Source organism: Opisthocomus hoazin, chromosome 3 (genome assembly GCF_030867145.1).
Source record: "Opisthocomus hoazin isolate bOpiHoa1 chromosome 3, bOpiHoa1.hap1, whole genome shotgun sequence".
NCBI classification, from domain to species: Eukaryota; Metazoa; Chordata; class Aves; order Opisthocomiformes; family Opisthocomidae; genus Opisthocomus; species Opisthocomus hoazin.
The window spans coordinates 33864820-33891288 of NC_134416.1; the positions used below are offsets into that span (position 1 = coordinate 33864820).

A 26469-nucleotide genomic window follows, 5' to 3' on the forward strand; every position below is an offset into this window, starting at 1 on the left:
TATTATAAACGAGTTGTGCAGTATTTGAACAGGAGGTGCAATGTTTTCTGGAAGCATCTAATGGCTTCCAGACCCACGAACACGAGCCGCGTGTTGGGCAGCACTCACAGCTACTGTCCTAGCAGGCTGCCGACACCCTGAAATCCCAAAGCACTCAAGTACCTTCCAGAAAAAAGACCGGGGTGGGAGGGGTGGAGGCAATCCCAGAAATCCAGGCGCGTGGTAACCTCCGGAGGAGGACTCAACGGACTTTCTCAGAAATCCTAGGCGTCGCATTTTTACGTGATGTTGATACCATAAGTCAGCAAAAACAAAGACTCTCTTTTAGAAAAATTTTAGAAAACGAGCATTCTTCAAGGCCAGGTTGGGTGGAGCTCTGAGCAACCTGGTCTAGTGAAAGGTGTCCCTGCTCATGGCAGGGGGGTTGGAAGCAGATGATCTTTAAGGTCCCTTCCAACCCAAACCATTCTACGATTCTGTGATTCTATGATTCATGGCATCGCCGGCTGCACGGGGGATATTTCCTCCTAGCATGCACACCACGTATCAAAGCAGGCATTCCTTTATTCAATTTCTTATCAGTAAGTTTCAGCCCACAGGGCAGCCCCATGCTGCCAACCGGTTACATCATGTACACAACACCTGGTCAGCATTTTCACCCTGTGCATGTGCAGTGAGTAGGGGAGCGGGGGTCCTTCCCCCAGCAGGTGTGATTTTCAGCATTACAATGTATTATAATGAAAGACAGGTTACTTTCTGACACTACTTTTTGGCCAGAACCACCTAACGCTAGCCAAGTCCTAACAAGCAGTCTGCTAGGAGTGCTCTTACCTCCCCCAAGGACGGTTCCCTGGATTTAAAGCCTCTCCTGGGCAGCTTGCGGGCAAAGGTTTCAAACGCTTCCCTGTATCTTACCCTAAATAAGCAGCGAAGTCCTGCAATTCCAGCTGTGCTAAGGCCTTTACGATAACAGTGTTATAAAGAAAATGTACCTTTTAACACAAATTGTGCCCTCCCCAGAACACCGTTCTCCTGTTTAGGTGCACAGGTCACGATCGGATAGCGAGATATACTGCTTTATTTCCACCGCGACTTAAGAACAGGGATCCTCCCTCCAACCCCCCGGCAAAGTGCCTCATCACTTTTATCCGTGAAACATCACACGGCCCGCCACGGCGCCGTGCGAACGCACCTCGCGATACACCGGGACGTCACGCTGCTGTTCCGCGACATGACGTCAGCACCCCGCGCTTGGCGGAGTTCCCGGGGTTCCATGAGGGCGAAGGCCCGCCGCCTCTGCCTGCCCGCGGGCCGCTTCCCGCCCCGCTCCCCCTCCCCTTGGCGGCGGGAGGAGGTCGGAGGCCCTGGGCCCGCAGCGGTGAGGGCCGCCGCCGAGGCCCAGCCGCCCTCCGGCGACATGCCCGGCCCCGAGGAACTACAGGTCCCAGCGGGCACCGCGGAACTACGGCACCCGAGATGCAACGCGGCCGGCCCCCGCCGGCCCCCACCGCCCCTGCGCGCCGCCGCGCGCTGCCTGCCGGGAAACGAAGGCGCTGCCGGCGGGCGGGGCGCGCCGGGGCTTGTGGTCCCGCCACGCGCCGCAGGTGCCAGCCCGCTGCCCCGCCCCTCCCGACCCGGGGGAGCCGCGCGACTCCCGTTCGGCGCGCGGAGGGGCGGTGCCGGCCGAGGTGGGGACGGGCGGCCGTTGGCGCGGCGGCGGGAGGCGAGCGCGGCGGCGAGCAGGTGAGCGGACGGGAAGGGGCGAGCCGGGCCGCAGGCAGCCGGAGGGACGGAGGGCGGTGGGCGGTGAGGGGGCTCGGGCTGGGAGCGGAGCCCCGCCCCGGGCACGGCCGGCCCCCGCCTCGCCTCGCCTCGCCTCGCCGCGCCTCGCCGGCCGGTGGCGCAGCTGCCGCGCGCCTGTGCGGAGGCGGCCGCGGGCGGTGGCGCCGGCCCCCGCCGGAGGGGGGCGCCGCGCGTGCAGCGGCGCGGCCGGGGCCGGTCCCCCCTCCCCGGGGGCGGGGCGCGGCGCCTCGCGGGCGGGTCGGAGGCCGGCCCCACTGGGGCACCTGGCGGACTAGGCGGCCGGACCGGCTGTGCCTGTCACCGCCCGGCCCCTCCGCTGCCGCCGGCCGCTCCCGAAGTTACGTATAAGGGAGCGGCGGGACTGGGGCCGCGCTCGCAGCGGGCTCGGCGCCAGTCGCGGGGGGCTGGCCGGGAGAGGCAGCTGCCGCCCGTCGTTGGGTCCCGCCGGCTGTGGGGGTGGGAGCTGGCGGGACGGGTGGGCCCCGGTTCTGAGCCAGGGGAAATGGGCTGTTGAGTAACTTGGCTGAAGTGGGCACGAAACTGTTAATTTTTTTTTAAAAAACCAAACCTAACTCAGGAGGCTGCCTGCGTAAATATTCCCCTGGTTCTCCAGCTGGCAGTCCGCGGCAGCGCCTCGGCCCCGCGCAGCCGAGGCCGGCATCCCCTCGCTGTCCGGACGGAGACGTGCCGCGTGCACCCGCACCGCGGTGTTGCGTAGCTGGGAGTCTGCTCAGTCCCGCTAGAACTGTTGAGTAAGGGTTGTTTTCTTTCTAATCTGTTACCCTGGCTCGACAGGGTTTGGGACGGCGACAGCTGCGAGCGGGCGGCAAACCCTTTGCGAGTGGTTTTGTTGCAACCGGTTTGCTTCACCCGCGAGGAGGGAGGTGGCTGTTGTGAGCACCTGGCGGGGTGAGTTGGCGTCGCCCCGGTTCGCGGCGTGGGGCGGAGGGGTTCCTGGGACCCTGCGCTGACCGGTTGCAGATCGAGCCGTTCAGTACTTCCAGCAGAAGTTCTCTGCTTACTATTTCGTTCTTGAGTTTCAGTTGGGGATCAAACTGAGCCGAATACAGGTCCTGAACAGGAAAGAAATCTCTAATGAAAAGTGAAGGAAGTAAATACCTAGAGAAGAAAGAGAGTGCAGTTACTGGATTCTCTCTTGGGTGTCGTGAGCGACCTGCTTGTTCTGAAAGTTGGTGTGGTGCAGTGACTTGTGAGACCAGTCTGTAGTGAAGCCTGGTTCTAGTTTATTCTTGGTTGTGACCCTCATTTGAGCATTGTAGTCTTTTTCAAATGTTTAGCCTTCATAAAGTGCAATTTGATGTGTTTTTAAACCCTGTTGTGATTCATGCCTTGTAAATATTTTAGATATATTTGTTGTTTCTTTTTTTGTTTTCTTGACAGAAATAAAAACACCAAAATGCCCTTTGCTCACTTGACCTGACACCTCTGTTACTCTTCAGAGTTATAGGAATCTGGGTGTGACACTGGTAGCATGAGCCTCTTTATCTATAGCTGTGTTTACTGTGCCAGATCGAGTCAAGAATGCCCTTTAGAAGCAAACACCGTGATCATGACCATTCAATATGCATCAGCTCACAATTTGGGATGGGCTTGCAGAGTACGAAAGAAACTAAACCAGAAAATGTACGCTGGGAGCAGACCTAATGCAGTCCAGCTCCTAACAAGCATTCAGTCAGTGGTACCAAATCACAGCTAGTCTGACATAAAAGCTGCTGAAGCATGTAGAGTGTAGATGTTGGACTGTTAACACCAAGTGCTTAACTCTGCAGGTCGGTTTGTGTTGAGCTGTTTATATTGCTGATATAGGTAGTTTTTGCCTTTCAGTAGTGCATGTGATTTTAAGAGTAGTAGTAGGTATGTAAGTTCAAGATAGTAAGATTTTGACTGGCATTTCACTTTGAAGAAAGAAGTTCTTCTAGGAAAGACACTGATCACAAGTATTGGTTTTTTTGTTGTTGTTGTTTTCCAAAAAGTGCTGAAAAGCAAAGGCTTTTTTCTTTTCAAAATTCCATGAACTCCTGCATGAACTTCACCACATTCTGAGATGTTGGCCTTTGTTCCTTTGCTGGTTCAGATTCATAAAGTCATGTAGCAGAAGATGATAACCACTTTTTTTAAGATTTACGGATCCTTTGATTTGTTGCAAACCTGGACTCAATTGGGATTTTCTGTTTATAGGGGTTTAATCCCACACCTGCCAAGAACATAGCTGGGTGGGGCATTCTGCAGGGAAATGCTCTCAATGCCTTGTGCTGGTAACATGGAAGAGTCACTAAAGTGGCAAGTGAAAAAGGAGTTACCTTGTTCAGTGTTTTATACAGATGAGAATATTGCTAGAGAAAACCTACCAGAGAATACTTTATATCTTGCTATTTCTACCTCTACTAAACAATGTTATTGCAAAGTTTATTGTTCAAGGCAGAAAACAGATTCACTTACTGAGATACAGGTGGAAATAGGGATTTAGATCTTGGTTGAGCTCCAGAAGAATGTCTTGTCTCCAAGACAGCTGTGACTTGCTTCTTTCAAACTATGTGAGGCTGAAGCAGGTCAGCTGTCTGACACGTGGGGTTAAGGGACACAACCAAGCACAGGACTGTGCTACAATAGAAGCTGCTGGGTAGCCCAAATTCTGCACCTGACCAGCAAAGTCAGTCAGCAGGGGTTTACGATATGGACATTTCTGCTTCTTTGGATGCTGCCGAGTGTCCGGTGTCATCCCACGGTAAAGCAGAGGTGCTCCCGACGAGCAGCTGCCAGTTTGAAATTGTTCTTGTTGGTCAAGTTCCCTGAGCTTTCCCTGAGACATACAGTGTGTGATGCTGGTTCATTTCGTATTTATTTCCTTATTCATGTTCTCTAAGATTTATTCAGAGCAAGAGAATGAAAGCGTCCCTTCACCCTGGCAATTAGGAAGCTCGTTTGGTTTTTGCTTCAGTAGATGATTGATTATGTATATGAAATGAATCAGGCTGACCACTTCCCATTTCACAGCTGCCTACAGCCTCATGGTTGATTGGCGTACTCTTGGGAGAAACAGGTGGTGACTCAAGTCCTGTTAATCCAAAGAGGTGGCATCTGATTTGTATCTTGCAAGAACTCTTCTTTGGGTACTTTTTACAAATGAAGAGATGGTGCTTTTTTGGCAGTTTGATACTGCTGTCTTAATTTTCTTTTGCTTTTTTTAAAAATGTGCACACACGCACACAAAAGAATAATTTTGGCTTAAAATGGTTTTCTTGAAGAAAAAGTACTAGATCTTTTATATATCTTTTTTTCCCTGAACTTTTTTTTTCCTTTTTAATCTGCTGGAATGGAAAACTAGCTGCTATTACAACACTGCTTTTGATGTGCCTGCTTGTAAAACTTAATTGCTCCAATTCAAGCTGCAGAAAATGTGCCCAGTTAACATTGTTACAACTGTCTGCAGCATTATATGCGACAGAGTTGTTTTGAAAAAATGTTTCGCCTTGAAAACAGATCTATTATACTTCAGTGAATATGTAATATATCCAAATATGTTTTCCACCTAAGTCGTTTACTGTGTTGTCTTTTGATTCATGTCGTGCATGTTGTTGTATGCATGTTTGGCTCATGTAGTCTGCTCCGGACATCTTACAGAAGAAATTCTGAAAAAAGCTGTGGTACTGTTTATACGAAATAGTCACTAAAACTACACCAGATGCTTAGATATGCCTGAAAGTTGCTGACTTTTTCAATAAAACAAAATAGCACTTAAATCATAAAGGACAAAAAGATTTTTCTCTTTTGTAATCTTACTTTCACTTTCTGTCATTTTAATTTTAGTAGCTGTGAAAGGCAGAGAACTCCTGTAAAGCTGTCCATCAAATTGTAGATGTATAATTTAAAAGCAGCGTTTTATATGAAGCCAAATTCCTTGTGAAAATATTTAACCATCCATACTGCTATGTACCATTTCAATGCTGATATAGATTCTTCCAAAGCAGTATCTTAGTGTTGCTTTCACTTGAAAATTATGACATTTTCTGTCCTTCACTTTAGGTACTGTTCTTGAAAGAAAGAGAAAACATGGCTTATACGGTGAATGAACCTTAAACTTCTGGACCGAAAACTGAGGTTTTTTTTCGTGAAGGATGGCAACACCATACGTTCCTGTTCCTATTCCTATCGCAAGTTCATCATCCAGCTTTACAAACAGAAACCAAAGAAGTTCTTCTTTTGGGAGCATCTCAACGAGTTCCAGCTCCTCAAAAGGACAACTGGAGGACTCTACAATTGGTAGTTTTAAGAAGATGAGTGTGCCTGACCAGACTGGTTCTACGTCATCTGTGTGTAGTAGTCCGCTTGTTAGGACTAAATTTACGGGCGTGGACACATCCATAGAATACTGTACTCAGCCCGTAGAAGAAATAGAGGAGAATACAGATTCCAGAAGCTGGGAAGATCGACCGTCCACGCCTACTATACTGGGTTATGAGGTCATGGAGGAAAGGGCAAAATTCACTGTAAGTTTGGAGACAGTGTAGTTTGTCCTGTAATGACAACATAATGATTGAATGTACTTTGTATTCTCTTTCAGTAATTAATCCTGCAGTTCAGGGTTGTTGGGGTACTTTATAAACAGCAATTTAGCTTCGAAGTACTGCCATCTGACAGGAAAATATTATTGCCATTATACAGGTGGGAAAATTGAGACTCAGAAGTAGTTTCTCCTGTGATTGTGTACATGGAATAGAAGGATTCATTCTACTCCAGATAACAATTTCTGCTGGAAAAATCAGGAATTCCTAGCAAAGTTACAATTCCTTGTGAAATAGAACTTCTGGAAGTTCCAGATAGTTAAACACCTTAAATAAAATGTGGTCTTTTATTTGAAATGAATGATAAAGACACTCCGATACTTGCCTTTTACAGTTATGGATAACATACAACATTTGAATAGAAGTGCAAATGCATAGTTTGTATCTTGCATTGCTAGGTCTAGTTTCTAATATGGGGAAATCCGTTCTGAAAACATCAGAGTGAGATGTCACATATGCAGTATCTCATGACCGAACACCAGCCTAACTGATTTGTATTGATATTTCTCAGTGTACTGTAGCTAGCAATTCAGGTTTTTTACATGCCATAAATATATTAAGGTATTTCTGCATTTGTTTTTGTGCATGTGGTTGAAGCATTTCTTTGAGATAATTCAGCAATGTTTGTGGGACTGATGGAAGTTGTTTGTTACTAATCATTTATTATGCTACTTCAGGAGAGCAACATTAATCTCAGATAGGTGAGGAGAAGGAAATAGCAGACAAATTTTTTCCTGCTATTTAAATTAGAAAAGTGTGAAAGCTAATGCCCTTATGACAGTTCAAATACTAGTAAAATCATCTTTCTACAAAGAATTAAACAATGCTGCTTTTTAATTATTTGAGAACGATAGCTTGTCTTACGCTTTTCAGTTTCTAACATCTTTATACATGATAGCTTAAGAGAAGAGCCAAAATTTTTTGACAAGTAGATTAAAAGATTTGTTTTAAGTAATACCTTCAAAACTAAAGCAGTTATCACTATTGTTATATTGACACGATTTAGTCTGAAAATATGCCAAGGCATATTCCAATCTGTATGGAAGGTGCTCTTCAACTGTAGTTAAAAAAAGGAGTCAAAGTTGTCATTGTATGTAGAAGGCCAGGTTAGAGTACAAATGAAACGTTCTTTGTTGTTAAAATGCTTGGTTGCATTTTTGCTCTTTCTGAATTCACTTCTGTTGATGTGTTTGTTTCTGAATACACATAATTAACTGTTTGTTTTCAGCTGCATATTGAAAATAAGCTTGATATTGTGCATTAAAACCAGTACGTAATTAGTCCTAGAAATTTTGGTTGCTTCTGCAATGCAGAATCAATGAGATGGAAGACAGTGGAAATTTAAGTCTGTAAAAGAGAAGAGACTCAATTGCTTAGTTTTTTTTTACTGGTTGTTAGCACCTAGTACTTCTCAAAAATATGAATCTAAATTATTTGAGCTGGGTGATGTACTAACTTCAAGAGTTAAACATTAGTGCATGTTGGAGTCCATAGCTGCTGAAGCTTACAGGAGATAAAACCTAGGCTGAAAAATGTCTCTGTAACCAGTTGGTCTCAAATGTTGGCGGTCCTGGAAATGTTCAGTTAGAACTTTTAAGCCAACTAGAAATGATAATAGCATGCTGAATCAGACAGAGATTGTTATTAAATATTGGCATATTTTCATTGAATATTTTGTGTTTGTGGAATAAGGCAATTTAGGATCGACTGAAATCACTTGAATTTGTTGAATTCATTTGTACTTTTTTTTCCCAAAACCTTGTGTGAAGGAACTGACAATTGGTTTTGTAATGATCTGGTTTTTCTTGTTTATTAATTACAAATGTTAAAAAGGAGAAAAAAAAAACAACCCACAACTTTTGTCAGCTTTGGGAAGACAGCCATAAATAAATGTTTCAGGCTGACCTTTTGTTGTTGTTGTCTGGGCCAGTAATCACGAGTTAATTGTACTCCTTATGACCACAGTTTGTGAAGACTTTTTTTTAAATTGTCTAATATTTACTTGGAAGCCATTCAAAGTGAGGGTTAGATTAGCTGGATTTTTTTCACATGTGCATTTGTAAGCAATGCCTTTACAGAACTTTAGTGGAATAAAAGAATGCAATACTGATCAGCAAGTAAATCAGCAAGCATGTTCCAAAGCTGCTTGTTCTATGTTTTACTGTGTACTAGCAAAGAGTCTTCACAATTTTATATAGTAGTTCTGCTTTATGAAATTTTTGTAAAATTAAACTGTTTATACTTTTATTATGACAGGAAAACTAAAGCATTTGGACAAACATTTACACAAAAAATGTAAGAAGAATTACATATTAATACTGTCTTCACAGGCATGTCTTGCAGCATGAATTTTAAAGGCTAATAGCTTTTTGTTAATGACTGAATTATTGTCTCTGTCGCAGTACATGAGTTCCACAGATGCTGCTGCTTGGAAGTGGAATTCGGTGTTTAAAAAGTAAATAAGAGAAATACTTGCTGAAAAATTGCTTTTAATTTGCATGGTAGTTATCTGTAGTTTGTGTAACTGTCTGCAACTTAATACGTTATAGAATACAAAATTGCTATAAACAGCTTCGGACGTGTACAGAAGTTGGCTAGCACTGCAGTTATCACATGCTGGCACTGCAACAAGAAAAATACGTTTATTGGCTAAGACAACCTGCTGTGAAAACATGAAATACTGGGAAAGATTTTACTATGTAACAGATTAGAAAACGTTTTAAATAGACTATGGTTAAACTCCTGTAAGGGACTGTTTATCATTAGAATTCCAAAAATATCTTTTCATTCCTTGTGTTTTATTAATTTTGACTAGAGAATACCTAGACTGGGAAAGCTAACCTGGTAGAACTGCAGAGCCTGTTTTTCCTTTCTTTGGAGAAAGTAACGTTGTTACATGAGAACCCTTCTTTCCTAGACACTGTTTAATATTTTGTAGTTCAAGCTGTGTGGTGCTGGATTCAGGCACTTGAGTATCAGTCCTGCTAAAAGGTAATTGTTTGATTTTATTGTTATTATTGATGTATTTATTTTTCCATTTGGTTTTAAATAGGAGAATGCTACTGCTGTGCTGTTGTCTTGCTAAATCTGATTACTTCAGTTCTACAGTGCTAGTATACTTGTTCTGATGCAGTTATCTAGGGAAGTGGTCATATTTTGCCTGGAAAGACAAAACCTAATGTTCAAGACAAATGGAACCAAAGCAGGATGTTATTTTTTATCCTGCATTGCTTTTCCTTGTGAACCAAGTCAGCTGAGACATTTTAAAACAATATAACACTCAGCAGCTGATTATTACAGTCATATTAAACAGATTGGCCTCAAGGATTAATGAGTAAAACTGTAATTCAGCAAAGGTTAACGTAGATCACTACAACGTACTTCACCTCTTTGATAGCCGAGACTTGTTTTTTCCTGGAGAAGAAATCTGGATGCAGTTTCACAAACCCTTTCTTGCAGACAGAAAATAGGTAAATGTATTTAGGAATTACAGAAACACCTTCCTTGAATTCTGAAATTAATTTATACTGTTTATACTCATAATGGAGTTTTTTTAAAAAATCCAATTAAGGATATTTTTTTTATCCATGAGTTTTGTTTCATTAAGAAATAAAAGGTAATACCAGCCTTCCAGCCAATGCAGCATGAAGTTCTGCACATTTCTCTGATATTCCTGGTTTTCCTGGTTTTCCGCACAGGTATACAAAATACTAGTAAAAAGAAGTCCAGAGGAAAATTGGGTGGTTTTCAGAAGGTACACTGACTTCTCCAGGCTTAATGACAAGGTGAGAATTGTACACAGGTAAATTCTCAACTAACTTGCCTCACTCTTCTTTCATGTTTCATTTTCTTTGTCTCGCACTTCTGTCGCTTTTTTCTTTTCTTCGTTTTTTCTACTCCATAGAAAACATACACTATATTCATGAATGAAAAACATATGATTCTTAATTTTTTCAAGGATACATGAAATAACTGCAGCTAGTGTAAAGAAGATATTTCTTCGTCTAAAGCTGGTAGTGTGCTGCGTACTTTATTCCTAATCTATGAGATAAAGGAAATTAACTTTTTAATGGTTGTGTCCTCTGCATGGAAATATAATTAGGGGCCTGTGTTCTTTTGCAGGAATGTTCCAATAATTATTCAGTCCTTCTCAGTGCAACAAACTCTGCTTTTTTCATTATAAAACTGAAGTTTCATGAACAGAAGTTCTCCGTATGTTGGTCCGTCTTTAGTTGTTTTCAGTGTCTTCGAAGTTAATTGTGAAATACTATGATCAGATCTTTGAAGACAGAGACACCATGTAAATTGGAGTTCTGGGTCAGGAACTTAATATTTTTAGAACATTTGAAAGCAAAAAATGTTTGTCCAAAAAGCCCAAGGTTTTTTAGTAGGTAAATAGCGTTTGGCTGTCCCATTTACCGTTATATCTATAGAAGCGTAAAAGTAGAAAAACAGAATTACACTTTTCTTTGTTCTACCATCCGCTCCTAAGAATAATCTTTCATTGCAAGTTTAACATATCTTCCTCTGTTATGTTCTTTCGTGTTCGAACTTGTAACTTTTTAACACTGCTGTTTTTAACCTGTAGTAAGAGATTTTTTGTATACCTTTTGTTCTCCTTGGATCAATGTGCCTGATCAACTAAGAACGTAATTCCAGCAGGAATTTTGAACATGGACTTGAACATTTCTCTGGGTTTGACCTATTTAGATATCTTCTAGGCTACCTTTAAAATGTCAGTGCAGTCTAAAACTACCACGAATTGTTGAATGTGAATTAGTTTAGAGATTTCTTTCTAAAGAAGTATCTGTGTTTTAATTCAGTCTATCCTAAATGAAAGAATGCCTTGGTATTGGCAGAAGCCTGACTTTGTAGATGATGATGTTCTGGAAATTTCAATTCAAATTGTAGAAACCAAGTCATACAACAATTTGCATTTTGAACAGCTGTGTCAGATATAGGCCTAGAACTGGCTTACACGCATTGACTTTTAGCATGGTTATCAGTAGTATGAAAAATTAGAATGCCACGGGTATTCATTTTAGAATATATACATAGATTTTACAAGTGAAGTCCGTAGTCTTTGGAGTCAAATCTTTGTCAAAAATGTTTGGCTTCTAACACAATTTGTAGGTATTAGGATTTCTGTTTAAAAGGAGGAATGTTATTTTTCCCTTGTGTCACTGACTGAAGCTTTTTCATCTTTCAGTATACATCTAAACTTTTATGTTGCTACTATTCTGTAATTCTCTGGAAGCTTCAGAGTTATGGTGCATTTCAGTTCCTGGAGCTGGCATTTCTGTGTTACAAAAACCATGATGTCTTACAAACTGAAGGGTAAATGGTTATATACATGCATTGGTGTTTCAAAAGGCATGGTTCAACACTTGCAATTCCTTCTTTTCTAGTGATAAATATAGACATGAATTTCCATGCACGTATACTTTGAGGATTTTCTGTACCCTATCTCCTAGAAATCCCATATAAACGAGAGAAATGTACTATCTTATAAATTATTTTCCTTGTTGTACTTCTTGAGGTCGGTGGCAAATTACTCATTCTCTGAAATGGTGTTAGAAACTTGGCATTAAATGCCAACTGAATTGAATCATTGATAACTACGTGAATCAGTTTGAAGTATTAACAGAGGGGAAATGGCTTTTCAGGAAGACCAGGTGAAGATAAGAGCATCATGTTTTGTATGTGTCACGCATATACTTATTCGCAAGTCCAAACTGAACTGAGAGTTGGACTTTAGCAATGGAGAACGTGTGAGAATAGGGACAGTGGCACAGTGGGGACATGCGTAGATAGAATCGGGACTAGATGAATGAATGCAGCTCAGCTAACTAATAGAAGCAGCTAGTGAACCTAGTAATAGCATTCTTTATTTGCCGTGATCCCTCAAAGAAAATAAGGCAAAATAGATAGCAATAGGATCCTAGGAAGCTTTTTGTACTTCTACTAGTTTCTGAAATATTGTTAGTAAGGAAGAGCTAATAAAATAGAAATGAATGGGAGTGAAAGAGCTCAAAACCATGAACTCTTTATGAAGGAAAAGAGTAAGTGCAGCAGCAGGTTAAGACTTGGAAAGAACAGATTTAAAGTGTGAGCAACAAGTCCTTTGAATGTTAAAGCTATCTACTTTGCAGGCAATGAAAAGGTTATGAAAACTCCATACCTACTGAAAGCAGACAAATAGAAGATGATGGCAAAATAATCCAGTGTAAAGAAAAGATGAGATATTGGCAGTGTGGGTACACAGGAAGCAACATGGTGATCTCAAAGTCAAAAGTAATTTAAAAAAAACAACAAACACAAATAGAGATTAGCACAAGGAGAGTAGTACAGACCTCTAAAGACTAGGGCAGAAGTGCTGCGATGCAGGAGACAGATAAGGGAAGGAGGCAGTAAAATAACAGATCCATTACTTGAGAGCAAACTGTGGGAAGCACATAACAAATGATACAGCAAAGACTGAAATACTGTCTTTTGCTGTAATATTAACAAAAATTTTAATCTTAGTGGATGTTGGAACATGACAGAATTTGAGGGGTTAGGAGCAAAGGCATTTGCCTAGATGCATAAGTTTTGTTTGTTAAGAACACCTAGTGGATTGGAGAAGTACGTGAGGAGTTCTTTTCTGTCCCAAAAAATGGTGGGAAAAGAACTTTGCAAAGTTTATTACTATACTAGTAGAGATGTTGAACAAATAATGAAATGGCCTTAAGAACCAAGAGGTTAACTATTTCTCCCTGAGACTGTGCCTCATGTGACGTGTGTCATCTATAACATGATGATGTAAGGGAGAGACATCTAGAAATGACGCTGGATCCACGCAAACAATCACAGGCAGCACAACTTGTCTGACCCACAGTTTTTCCTGCAGTGTCTGAGGACTGTTCAGGAAAGAGTGCCTCGGGACTGTGCTGTTGAAAATTAGTCTGCTGACAGCAGCTAGCTTTCTCATGCTCTCCATCCACAAAAGGAGTAATCTGTGGGTAGGCATGCTCTTTCCTTAGAAATAAATTACATGATCTACATAACCAAACAAGTAAAATTACCACTAAGTAAAAACTGTGTGGTTGAAATGCTTTCCCAGCAATGGTTATCTGTGGTCCTTTCTACAACCAACACAGGAACTAATTTTGTTGTCTTTTCTGGGCTCAGTTCTATTCAAAAAGGGTATTTACATACATGGTATTAATGATAACTTGGTAAGAGATGAAGGAACTTTGGATGAGCAAAGATAAACTTAAAAATATCAAGAAGAGTCTAATATCAAGCTGAAATTCACTAAGAAAAGAGGAAAACATGTACTTAAATAATTAAATGCAGAAATAAAGAGCAAGGCTTTGACAATGAACCATTGTATAAATAAGAAACTAATAGTTATCATGGGCTATTTGAATATACAATGTTTGTGAAGTTAAAAAAGCACCCTTTTTCTGCTGTGAAATGGTACTTAGATGAGCAAGGGTGATCCACTAATGCGGTTCTTTCTTTAAACCATAGAGAGATTCTAGCTGAAATGCAGGATCTGTGTTAACTTTTTAAAAAACTTAATCTGCTGAACAAACTACCCATTAGCTTTTTCCAAGAATCCATAAGGAGTGTTAAATAAATAAAGTTTATTGTCAGAAGGCTTAAATTTTGCCATGAAAGCATCAAGACACTCACTGAAGAATTGTCTGGCAGCTATGGAAACATTGAGTGCTCGGCTGTTTTCAAGGCAGATTCTGGAATCCTTGTCATTGGAACATTCATACAAATAAGTTAAGTGTATGCAGCACATCCCTGAGAGAAGTTGGCTTGATCCTGTCTTCAGAAAAAGATTAAACAAATCTTGTGGCAGGTGGAGGAACGTTAGATTTTGTAAGACCTGTTTGCTTTTCCTGTTGGTTGTAAATCCTCTTCAAGATTTTTGCGTCAAGTATCCCTTCTAAGAAAAGGCATCTAAAATTTTCTTTTATGAAAGCATTGATTTTTTTTTTATCTTCATGTATATTAGAATAAATAATTAATTGGCATCCTTGGACAGGTCCATTGTATAATTTCATGCTTCCATTCACTTGCATATTTGATTTCTGAATTCAAAGAAAAATTATAGGTATTTCTGACATTGAGTATACCCCATTACTATTGAAGTAACTCAGAAATACAATTTTGCATGTTACTACTAGGGCTTGAGGGTTTGAGCCATATCCATGCATATTGAAATTTTAATATTCTGGGTGTACAAGGACCTACTCTTTACTAGAAGTATGTTATGCGTGTGTTGTAATGTGTTCTGCTAGCCCCCCCAAAAAGACAAGTTGCAGAGTTGTAGGTCTGTAATGGGCTCTTACATCTTTTATTTATATAGAACTTCTTATCCCTAAGTGCTTTAGCAGAAACACCACTGAAATGCTTACTCATCTGATACTTTTTATTTCCATACAATTTTCTTATATTTACTGGCTCAACGGCATTAAGTAACAGACTCGGAGACAAAGCAAAGTTTTTCATTCCTATTTTTATATGGTGAATTTGGGAGGTCATTTTGTTGGCGCAGGGCAACACAGCAAGTGACGAAGTGGGTAGACGAAGGGAGAGCCGTGGATGTTGTCTACCTTGACTTCAGCAAGGCTTTCAACACAGTCTCCCATGATATCCTCCTAGGGAAGCTGAGGAAGTGTGGGCTGGATGAGTGGTCGGTGGATAGAGAACTGGCTGAATGGCAGAACTCAGAGGGTTGTCATCAGCGGCGCTGAGTCTAGTTGGAGGCTGGTAACAAGTGGTGTCCCTCAGGGGTCAGTACTGGGCCCAGTCTTGTTTAACTTCTTCATCAACGACCTGGATGAAGAGTTAGAATGTACCCTCAGCAAGTTTGCTGATGACACCAAACTGGGAGGAGTGGTAGACACACCAGAAGGCTGTGCTGCCATTCAGCGTGACCTGGATAGGCTGGAAAGCTGGGCAGAGAGGAACCTGATGAGGTTCAACAAAGGCAAATGCAGTGTCCTGCACCTGGGGAGGAACAACCCCATGCACCAGTACGGGCTTGGGGTGGACCTGCTGGAGAGCAGCTCTGCGGAGAGGGACCTGGGTGTCCTGGTGGACGACAGGTTAACCATGAGCCAGCAGTGTGCCCTGACTGCCAAGAAACCCAATGGCATCCTGGGGTGCATCAAGAAGAGTGTGGCCAGCAGGTCGAGGGAGGTTCTCCTTCCCCTTTACAATGCCCTGGTGAGGCCCCATCTGGAGTACTGTGTCCAGTTCTGGGCTCCCCAGTTCAAGAAAGATGAAGAGCTACTGGAGAGAGTCCAGCGGAGGGCTACAAGGATGATGAGGGGACTGGAACATCTCTCCTATGAGTAAAGGCTGAGGGAGCTGGGCTTGTTCAGCCTGAAGAAGAGAAGGCTGCGAGGGTCCTAATAAATGCTTATAAATATCTGAAGGGTGGGTGTCAGGAGGATGGGGCCAAGCTCTTTTCACTGGTGCCCAGCGATAGGACAAGGGGCAATGGGCACAAACTGAGGCACAGGAAGTTCCGTCTGAACATGAGGAAGAACTTCTTCCCTCTGAGCGTGACGGAGCCCTGGCACAGGCTGCCCAGGGAGGTTGTGGAGTCTCCTTCTCTGGAGATATTCAAGACCCGCCTGGACGAGGTCCTGTGGAGCCTGCTGTAGGTGACCCTGCTTCAGCAGGAGGGTTGGACTAGATGACCCACAGAGGTCCCTTCCAACCCCTACTATTCTGTGATTCTGTGACAGAATGGTGTCCACAATTTGTGCTATAGTTTGAATTGTACTTATGGTTGAGATTTACCTTGTGCTTGAACTTCACAGAAGACAGAAAGATCCTGTAGTTCTGAGTAGAGCCAGTGCCTGTGTCAAATTCAGTATTTCATCAAGAGTTTTCTTGGTTTCCTTCATTTGGCTTCAATTTCTGTTTCAGCTGAAAGATATGTTTCCGGGCTTTCGGCTGGCCCTTCCACCAAAGCGCTGGTTCAAGGACAATTATAATCCTGACTTCTTGGAGGATCGGCAGTTGGGACTACAAGCATTCCTCCAGAACCTAGTAGCTCACAAAGATATTGCTAACTGGTATGTGATTAAACTTTACTTGTGGATTGGGATTTTTTTTGTGTTCAAACTCTCATATAGGCTTCTAGACTCTAGCAGTCATCTTTGAGCAACATAGTAAGGAACTTCATTAACATTCATGTTGTGTATTTGGTTATTATGTGAATTATTTGGGGTCTGATTAAATTAATCCCATCTTAATCTAAGCAAAAATGGAGAATTGTAGTATTTTGAATTGTACATGGTTAACTACTAACTAAAAACTGTGATATTTAAAATGTTAGACTAATCCCACGTTTGCTCCTAAAACATTACTTGTGTGCTGAATGCAGAATTGATGTATTGTATAATTTATACTGAGGTTAAATGTTAGGCTTTCATAATGGAAGTACCTACTCTATTATGTGATTAGTTCTTAAAATGTGTGTTAAACTAAAGGTTTTTAATTTACATGACATGATAGTAACAGAAGTACCTTCATGGATTGCGTTACATAAGTAAATGTAAACCACAAATCAAAAAAGGATTAAGAAAAAATTTCGTGTGCTTAAACAACCAAGTGCAGAAGTCTCTTTGAACGGTATCTTTTTTCATACAAAGTGGAAGATTATTCCAAAGCTGGAAGATGAGTAGAACATGATTCTGGCAAATGAAAAGTAAAATCATTGTAATATAAGCCAAAAGAGAATTTTAGTAAGCAAGTTGCTAAAGACGGAGCGTTTAGTTCGAAGAACCTACTCTAACACCAGAAATAAAAAAAAGTTGTGAGGTTGCTGTACCAGAGATTCTTTGAGGAATGAGTCTGAGCAACTGTCCTCATCTGAAACTTCACAGAAAACAAAGCGCAAGAAATTCTCTAGAGCGAACAGCATTCCCTCAAGATTTTTAAAGGAACTAGAATGCAAAATTACTGAGGTATGGTATGAAACCATCTAATGCACATATCCACTTCTTAGTAGAATGGCTATTATTACATTTGGCACATTTTTATAAGGCATTTGACTGTTGAGTCTGGGAACTAGAAATTAGTAAGTCTGACTTTCAGTACTTCTTGTAATGAAAAACCTGAAGTGGTAAGTAAAATTATATCTGGAAAAAGCAATAATAGGTTTCGCTCTGCAAAAGACATCTGACACGTGGTTATGAGGGAGCTCGTATGAAATGCTTGAAAGGCAGGAGGAAAAGGATTGGTGGATGTTTAGGGGTATTACACGTGGAATGCTGGGTCACAGTTACAGACACTGATGTTCAGAATATCTAGAAGTTACCTGGAAAAGGAAATGAACGATGAGATCATGAAGTATTGTAGAAGAATCCCAAGGCACTGAATGACTAACATTAAATTTCATGTCACAAGGTGCAAAATCACAGTAAATATGTACATACAGAATCATCAACTCAATTGTTTTTTACAACCTGGAAAATAACTACTGGTATCGATACAATTTTCTGAATCAGTTCAGTATTCATCAGTAGTCAAAAAGTTGCATAAAAATTGTTGAAGAGGAACTTGAAAAAGTTTTTGCTGTGGGAGTCTGAATTGCACTGACACATAGTCCAGTGTTAAAACACAGCATTCCATTTCGAAAGAGGGTCTGCTAGAAGTACAGAAAAGGCAAGTGAGAACAGATGAAGCTACAGGCAAACTTCCCTGAAGGAACAGTTCTGTTCTCTTTAGTCTGTTGTCTTGCGAAAGGGCTGGCTAAACAGGGCATATGAAGTCATCAAGGGGATAGGGAAGCTGAGTAAGGAATGTTAATGTTTTTGCTGACTCATAGTCATCTCTCAATATGTCACACTGAGTTGTGAAGCTTTGTTGTGAGGTATCAGAGACAGAAAGCTTAAATGGTTTCAAAAAGAAATTGGGATCAACCTGTTAGTTTCTGTCAGCGGCTATTAAACATGATTATATGGGTGAAATATGTGGCTAAAAAGTTTAAGAACTTCCTGATTAAATTACACAATAATACCTGTGCCAAAAAAAAGAAAGCAATTATTCTCTAAATGTCATTTGTGTTATGCTGCTGGAGACAGACTAGTGAGCTGGATAGACTTTTAGTCTCCTTAAATAGATCTGAAGGCTTTATGTTTCATGTTGTTGCAGCGTTGGGTATTTCAGGGAGCTTGTTTGTATCTTGATGATGGTCGATATTGGAAAAAACAGTGTTTGTCATAATTGAAGGCAAAAAAACCCAAAACATAACTTTTGGACTGCATCACTCATCAGATACACAAGAGAATTTAAATGTTTGTGGAATCAATTTGTATTTTGGTTAATGAACAGATAGTTAACAGAAATGTAGTTTTGAGGAATACTCTGATCTTGACTGTGTAAGGCTCTGCATGACGATTAAGTTTTTTTAATAAACTTTATAACCTATTGGTATGACTTATGTTCTGATGTTTGGATCTGTGGAAGGTCTGGATTTCTCAGGAATTGATTAAAACTAGGGAGATTTGATCTGATTTTTTACCCGCTTACCAGAGAATAGAAGTTACTATTAATGGAAATTAGTATTTGCAGCTTACATGAGCAGTGGTGAGCATCTGACCCTGCTTCCTCCTTAAAAGCTCATCATTTACTTCTACAGTTTTGCAAAGAAGTCAAACTGCTTGGATCGCACCAAAACCAAATGAGTCTTTTCGCTTTGTAGAGAAGTCTCTATGCACTGTATTGTCATTGAGACATACCGACAGTGAGAAGCTCACCCTTCAGGGATAGGAGACCTTATTTGGTATACCTATTAATAAAACTAGATTCACAAAGTAGTTTGAAGATAAAATGTAGGATGGCGTGCAGGTGACTAAATTTAGAGTCTGTGTTTTGTGGGTTTCTTCTCATATTTTGCCTTGTACTGAAGATTCAGTGAAGGATCCACCCACAGAGTTTAATGTGTTCAAGAAAGTTTCGTATAACCCAGGAAGTGGGAGAAAGAAGTTAAACCTGATAAACAGAAGTGTCATCTGGCTTTATATAGATGACACAGCTCTCCTCTGCCTCCACCCCATGTGAGAAGGAACTCTGTCAGCTGTGGAGTGTTGTCAGGGATCCCATGTGTGGCACTGCCCCTTGCTGCCCTTCTTAATGCTGGTGGACGCTGGCATTGCTGCCTCGCCTGAGAAAGACCTCAGCTAGCGTAGGAGCAAAGAAAGAAGCCATCTACAGCAATCTCTGGTACATAATGTGGAAGATTTCTATGGTGCTTTTAAAGCAGAAATTTACCCTATTTGTTAAATAGAAGGAGGAGGTGTAATACATGGAGGGGAAAGCAAGAGCAGAACAGACTCTCAGACGAAAGCTAGGCTGCAAGTGAATGTTTATGGCATCAGATGCATATTTTAGATAAAGAAACGACGTTTTCAGTGACTTGTGGCTTTAAGTTTCTTCACCTCCTTATGTAAAATAATGAATCTACAGCTTTCAATTTCAAGAAGTTTTGAAAACTACAGAAAATGAGGTTGTGGAGTCTCCTTCTCTGGAGATATTCAAGACCCACCTGGACAAGGTCCTGTGCAGCCTGCTCTAGGTGACCCTGCTTCGGCAGGGGGTTGGACTAGATGACCCACAGAGGTCCCTTCCAACCCCTACCATTCAGTGATTCTGTGACACAGTTTTCTGCCAGCAGCTGTAGGACAAACAAAAAAATTAGTTTGGCTTGATGTGAGTAGATATGTGTAGATTGGATATTTTTGTACATTATTTTTCTGGATATTTCATTTTTCACTCGCAAGCATTACTGCATGTTATGCTATTTTAATGTTACCCTATAATACAATAAAATTACTAGAAAAATGTAGAAATTAAATACTTCTAAAATATGTTTGAACTGAGCTATGTGAATAAGGATAAAGGTATTGAAAAAATTTCATTCAGCATCTTCATGAAAAGAACAATTCAACAATTATAAAATGGACTTGGGCATCACATTGGAGAAGGGTCACTTCAAACGGATTAAACTAGATGGAAAAACCAACCCTGCTCTTCTCCTTGAAAATGTACTTTATATGCTTGAATAACTTTCCATTTGGTTTGAGGTTTTGTTTTCTGATAATTTAACTAATGACTTGTTACCATCTGTCATTTTTTGTGCTAACTGGAGTGATAATCTCTAAGTAGCAGAAATTTTTTTATTATTTATTTGAGTATGTGGAAGAAGCTGTTTTAATAGTACAGGTTTAGGCTATGGCTTGCACAGATCGTGGGTTGATTAATGTAAAATAGTGGAGATGACTTGATTCAGGAAGGTTTTATCACATTTGTCACGTAGATTAAGTGGGGAAAGGAATGATCATGATTACGAGAGAAATTTTTTTAGGTTGATGTGGAGGCTGATGGGATGAAAGTGGATACGAAGACAAGAAGTCTCGCCAGCCGTTGGCCCAAAAAAACCACCTGTATCTTCACATGGGCAATAAGCATTTGAAAGCAGGCTTAGAAAAATCCGACAACAAAATAAAGGTTCAACATATTTTAGATCCAGAGCCTTCCTAAAACTAAAAGTGATGGTATAATCAATGATTAGTGTTAGCTGAAGAAATTTCTCTCATTTTGCTTGCCAAACCTGAAGCTGTTTGGTTAGATTGGTAGCTGAGTAAAAGTTTCCTTTCTTGTGTTTGTACTTTGCATCTGCCTCAAATGCAGAGAAAGAGTGGAAGGCACAAAAATAACTTCATTTTACCCTCACCTTCCTGTAGGAGGAAGAGACAGGGAATTAGTTTGGATTCGTGTCTTCCATTTTTGTGCATTCATTGCAGTAGGAGATGATTTAAAGATTTGTAGTAGTGAGTGCAAGCACAGAATTGCTGATAAGTTACTACTTGCTAGTTAATTGTGAATATGATATTCTTGTTGGAGGTTATTTATAGAAGAATGAATACAGCTGAGCAGGAAAGTCTTAAAAAGGTGGGTAAAGGGACATTATTGGAGATACTGAAGAATTCTGTGAAAAGTAATCTAAACTTGGGAGATAGAATGAGCAAGATGCTCAGAATACTCTATAGTAAACCACAGGATTATACATACTCCTTCTGGCCTTTGCAAGACAGTGCACAGAGGGGCATGACAAGTGTTAGACAATCTTACACAATTTTAAGTTGAACACCTTAGTTTGAAATGTATGTTTAGAGATGCTATGTGATATATCCATGTCACATTAACCTTGTCACTTCTTAATATTTTATACCTTTTTAATAAATATATACTGTATATATAAAAATTATAATCCATCAACATATGCACAGTATATGATCTTAGCAAAATGGAGACACATTAGCATGTTTCAGTACCTATGCTTAGTTCCACTGATATTTCCTGAAGGGATCTGCGTGTGGATTCTAGGAGCATACTTTTTCATCCATCTTTTAATATTTATTTTTCACCAGGAGAATTTTTCAAACCTCTTCAATAACAAAGGGATAAACTTGCTTGTCAGTTGTCATATAGGAACAAATTCAATGAAGTTTTGAAAAATCATGTTCTAAATTGACTTACTCTCTGTTTGAATACTCTTTAAGTGTACTTGTGCAACTCCTAAGTAACATTTTAAACACTGTACCTGGTTAACACCCATGCAACTGAGACTTAATAGTTTATTAACATTATTTTGAATGCTCGGGAATAAGTATAAGGGTGGATGTTTGTGTCGCTTAAAGAAATACTGCCCTTGTATGATCATATTTAAACACTGCTTTTTTGTACTTTAAGTAATTCACTCTCTTTTATTTGGTAAGTCTTGCAGTGAGAGAATTTCTTTGTCTGGATGATCCTCCAGGTCCTTTTGACAGTCTAGAAGAGAGCAGGGTAAGTGCTATGTAATATAATAAAAGCAGAATGCAAAAGGCAGTAGTTGTTGTTAGAATACTGAAAATGTTCTGGACAGTATGGAATGAAACCTCCATTGCAAATGGATTTCTGAAACTGACACAGTCTGATTATTGGTGCACGCTCATGATCTTTGACTGCTGTACTTCATCCTGTCCCAAAATACAATCTCTTCCTTTCTGCCTTTTATGACCAGTGGATTAAATTTGTTTTTAAGGCAACTGCTGAATATAAGGAGAGTTTTTGTAGGCTTACATTCAACACGTCACAATGTGTACACCTTAGACTTCAGGTCTTGCAATAAAATGTTTGTTAATATGAAATGTAATGAAAGGATTCATTATGACCACCAAAAATAGTGTCCTTGCAGATAACTAAGTAGTGTCAAGTAGTGTTGTAAAACAACAGCCTTTCAACATGCATATGAGCACATTGAATAAATAATATTGTGTGCTGCAGCCTGTTTTATTAGAAGTAGATTTCACTGGCTTGCAGAGCTGTATGAAGTCTGTCTAGAACAGGTGGTCTTAGTTTTTTTGCTTTATAGAATAACTGTGTTTTGGAATTGCACATACTGTTAATACTGTAGAAACTATGAATGTTAAGTGATACTCCTTCAACTAAGTTTATATTTACCAGTTTGCTTTGTGTGGGAGTGCCTTGGCTTTTGTTACATTATTGTGTACATCTGAAGGATTTGGTATGTTTTTTGTGGTATGAGCTCATACATGATTTCTATACAATTATTTTTCATCATAGCTATTTAAGCTGATGAAAATTAATAAAAATTACAGGAATTATTTGCTCAGGTAGTTAATTAAGAAATTTAAGTGCCACCTTCATCGAGATTTTGATCACGCGTACTGTGGTGAAGTCTCGGGGTTATTCTTCCACCATAGGAATTTAGACACACTATTAAAATAGCTGTGCCGTTGTAGTTTTGGCTATTAATCATTTCTGTAAAGTTGTCAGAGACAGCTGTCATAAAGTTCTGGTGTCTGAGGGATACTGCACCATATTACAGAGTTATTGAGGTTGGAAGGGACCTCTTGAGATCTAGTCCAACACTCCTGCTCAAGCAAGGTCAGCTGCCCAGGACCATGTCCAGTCAGGATCTGAATGTTCTACAGAGGAGACTTCACAACCTCTCTGCGCAACCTGCTCCAGTGTTTGATCACCATCACAGTAAAGGGGGGGAGAAAAAAAAGAGTGTTTTTGTGTGTTCAGATTGAGTTTCCTGGCTTTTAATTTGTGGCCCGTTGTCCTGTCAGTGGGCACCACTGAGAAGAGTCTGGCTCTCTCTTCTTCATTGCCTCCCATCGGGTATTTATACCCATTAATAAGATCACCCCAAGCCTTCTCTTCCCCAGACTGAAAAGTCCTGACTGCCATCTCCTCTTCCCACATGAAAGATGCTCAGGTCCCTTAATTATCTTTGATTATGATATATGAATCATGAAACCTGGGGTCCTGGTGGGTAACAAGCTGGAGATCAGCCAGCTCCCTCAGCATTCAAGGGTGCAATCTGTCAAGCCCCATGTTTAAGTGCTCCTCCTCCACTGAGGGTAAGTTTGTCTTGCCCTTCCTTGTCTTTCCCTCTGGTTGCAGAAGTCTGGAATTCCTGAAGGCTGGTCTTGCCAGTCAAGGCAGGCAAAGATGGTATCGAGTACCTTTACCTTTTCAGTGTGATTTGTCAGAAGTTCCCCTACGCCATTTGGCAGCAGGTCCATGGTTTCCCTGGTTTCCCTTTGGTTGATTATGTACTTATGGAATCCTTTCTTGTTTGCTTTCACATGCCTTGCCAGATTCAGCTCCAGGCTGGCCTTCACATTCTTAACCCTGTCCCTGTAAGATCAGACAGCAACCTTATACTCCTCCTGGGATACCTCTCCATGCTTCCACCACTAGTACACTTGCTTTTTATGTCTGAGTTCAGTTAGGAGTGTCTTGATCATCCATACAGGCCTCCTGCAACCTTTGCTGGATTTCCTACTTGTTGAGTTGGACCTTTATTGAGCTTGAAGGTGGTGATCCTTGAATATCAACTAGCTCTCCTGGACTGCTCTTCTCTCCAAGGTGGTTTCCCATGGAGTCTTTCTTCCAAGCAGCTTTCTGAAGAGATTGAGTGCTCACCTGAAATCCATGGTTGTGGTCCTGCTTTTTGCCCTGCTCCTGCCTGTTAGGATCCTGAACTCCTTCACGTCAGAGCATCTGTATCAATCTCTCACTTTTTTTTTTCCCTTGTCCAACAATGTCCAACTACAGGACAAGCGCTATGATTCACATACTTATTCCTGGAGTTCATTTTTAAAGGTATCTCAGAAATCACTTCTGTTACTATTGTCATACAAATCATTGCAAAAAAAAAAATCTTCTATTACTGTTTTCCTGAGAATGGAAAATATGGATATCTTCTATTTGTTTCATGTCTATTCTATTTTCCAGTTCAAGAAGGACTTGCCGAATCATGCTTATCTTTTTGGGGAGGGGTACAGGTACCTCCCCTGTTAGAAATCAGTTAGGCCTTAGAGAAATCTAATCACAGAAATGTAGGCAAAATATTCATGAAAGCAATTTTTTTTTTTTCTGTCATGTCCTTGGTAATTGTTTCCACCGGTCCTTTCACAGCCATTTCTGTTTCATGATCCACTGAGGAAGGAAGTCAAGCTCTCTTGCAGCTGGCTTAGTTCTGTTGCTGTTTCAGAACTTACAGGGAAAGTTGGTCCCACCTGGGTATTAGAACTGTACCAGACTCAAGTGTCCAGCTCTTCAAGGTGCAAAATATCTCCTTACACGCAATTCCCTGATAGGTCTTCCTCAGCGTCGGTTCACCTTTCTGCTGTTATGGTATCTTTCAGAATATGTTGATGTTTTCTTGCTCAGTTGTTAACAGTGACTACCTTTCCTTGGGCAGGTGATACACAGATTGCAGCTAGAAATTAGTTTTTCCAAAAGACTTTTTCAGTTGTCATATAGAACAATGAAACGGTTCACAACACGTGTGGAATATGTTTGGTTATTCTGTGAATAGAGGAATTTGCATGTGCATAAATCTAAAGGTAGAAGTAACATAATTTAATTATATTCTTAAGGAAATAATGGCAAATTTTCAGTCAGGGCACCAGAAACCCAAAACAGTTTTACAAAATGTGCTAGAATTCAAGTAATTGGATTGGATGAAACAGGATGACTGCTTAACTGGAATGATTGCTAAAGCAGTAAAACAGTAAAAATGCTGCGTGAAACACAAATTGCATGCCACATATTCTCAGCTCTAGTAGATGTGAATAAAGCTGTGGCTTAAGTGATGATTGGTCTTCAGTGCTTGTCAACCAAGATAAATTCGCTATCTGAGTCAATAAAATAAATTAAAACTAGTGCAAAAAAAAATCTGAATGGTTATTGGATTGAAAAATGCTGCATTTGTTTGACTTGTATAATTACAGGAAAACTTTGTGTTTTAAAGGAGTTGATAAGTCTGCTTCAACTGAAGCAAAGAATAGTATCTTCTTGTTTGTAGCCCATTTTAAAACTGTAGGGAAAACAGCATTGTTTTCAACTGAGCTCATATAAATTGTTTAAATGCAATGGGTTCTGTGATTTAGTGGTTGGGTGCGTGCGATGTCAAGCCAAGAAAGCCTTCTACATGGGTTTCTTATTTAGTGACAACAAGCAAATTATTAAATCGGAATTGCACATTACTGTTGGTAGACTTGCTCTTTCCAGTAACAGATCAGCAGGCTCTGTGTCAGCGCTTCTGTCACTCCCTGCATCCAGGGGATGCTGCATTATGCGTTGGCTCTTCACATTAAGTTTTGAGATCGCTCACTGTCACATTCATCAGGGTATACTATGTATATATGTCATGCTCAGCAGAGTAACACAGCTTACTTATCATGGTTGAGTAGTTAGTGTTCTTAGCATTTCATTAAACTTTTTCAGAATGTTTTTGTGTTGATCTTCTGACTCTCATGATTGTCGTATGTGTAACAGCTCTTTGGTACAGAACTGTACAATGTTGTCTTTATCCTCGGTAAGGGAAGAATATGCACTTTATCCAAATATTCCTAACATCTTGAGAATAATTAGATAGTTTGAAGTTGACTTCGAAGTCCTGGGAAAGCAAAGTTTGTATCAGCTGATGTTCCATATAGGCAGAAAGGTTCAAAAATTATGGACTGTGCATCAAAAGAGA

General features: G+C 40.6%; 1 protein-coding gene across 4 annotated transcripts in view; it reads left to right on the plus strand.

Annotated features, from left to right (window-relative positions):
- The first annotated feature begins 1662 nt into the window (after positions 1–1662).
- Positions 1663–26469, plus strand: part of SNX16 (sorting nexin 16) — a 29669-nt gene continuing 4862 nt past the window's right edge. For 2 of the 4 annotated variants that reach the window (XM_075415931.1, XM_075415935.1), the window contains exons 1-5: positions 1663–1743; positions 5848–6311; positions 10085–10171; positions 16326–16474; positions 22184–22253. In XM_075415931.1, coding sequence (XP_075272046.1) covers positions 5940–6311; positions 10085–10171; positions 16326–16474; positions 22184–22253 — 678 coding nt within the window. In that variant the 5' untranslated portion in view covers positions 1663–1743; positions 5848–5939. Of the gene's footprint in view, positions 1744–2418; positions 2556–2641; positions 2713–5847; positions 6312–10084; positions 10172–16325; positions 16475–22183; positions 22254–26469 lie in introns of those variants that run through there. The other 2 variants (XM_075415933.1, XM_075415934.1) reach the window with 2 other exon arrangements.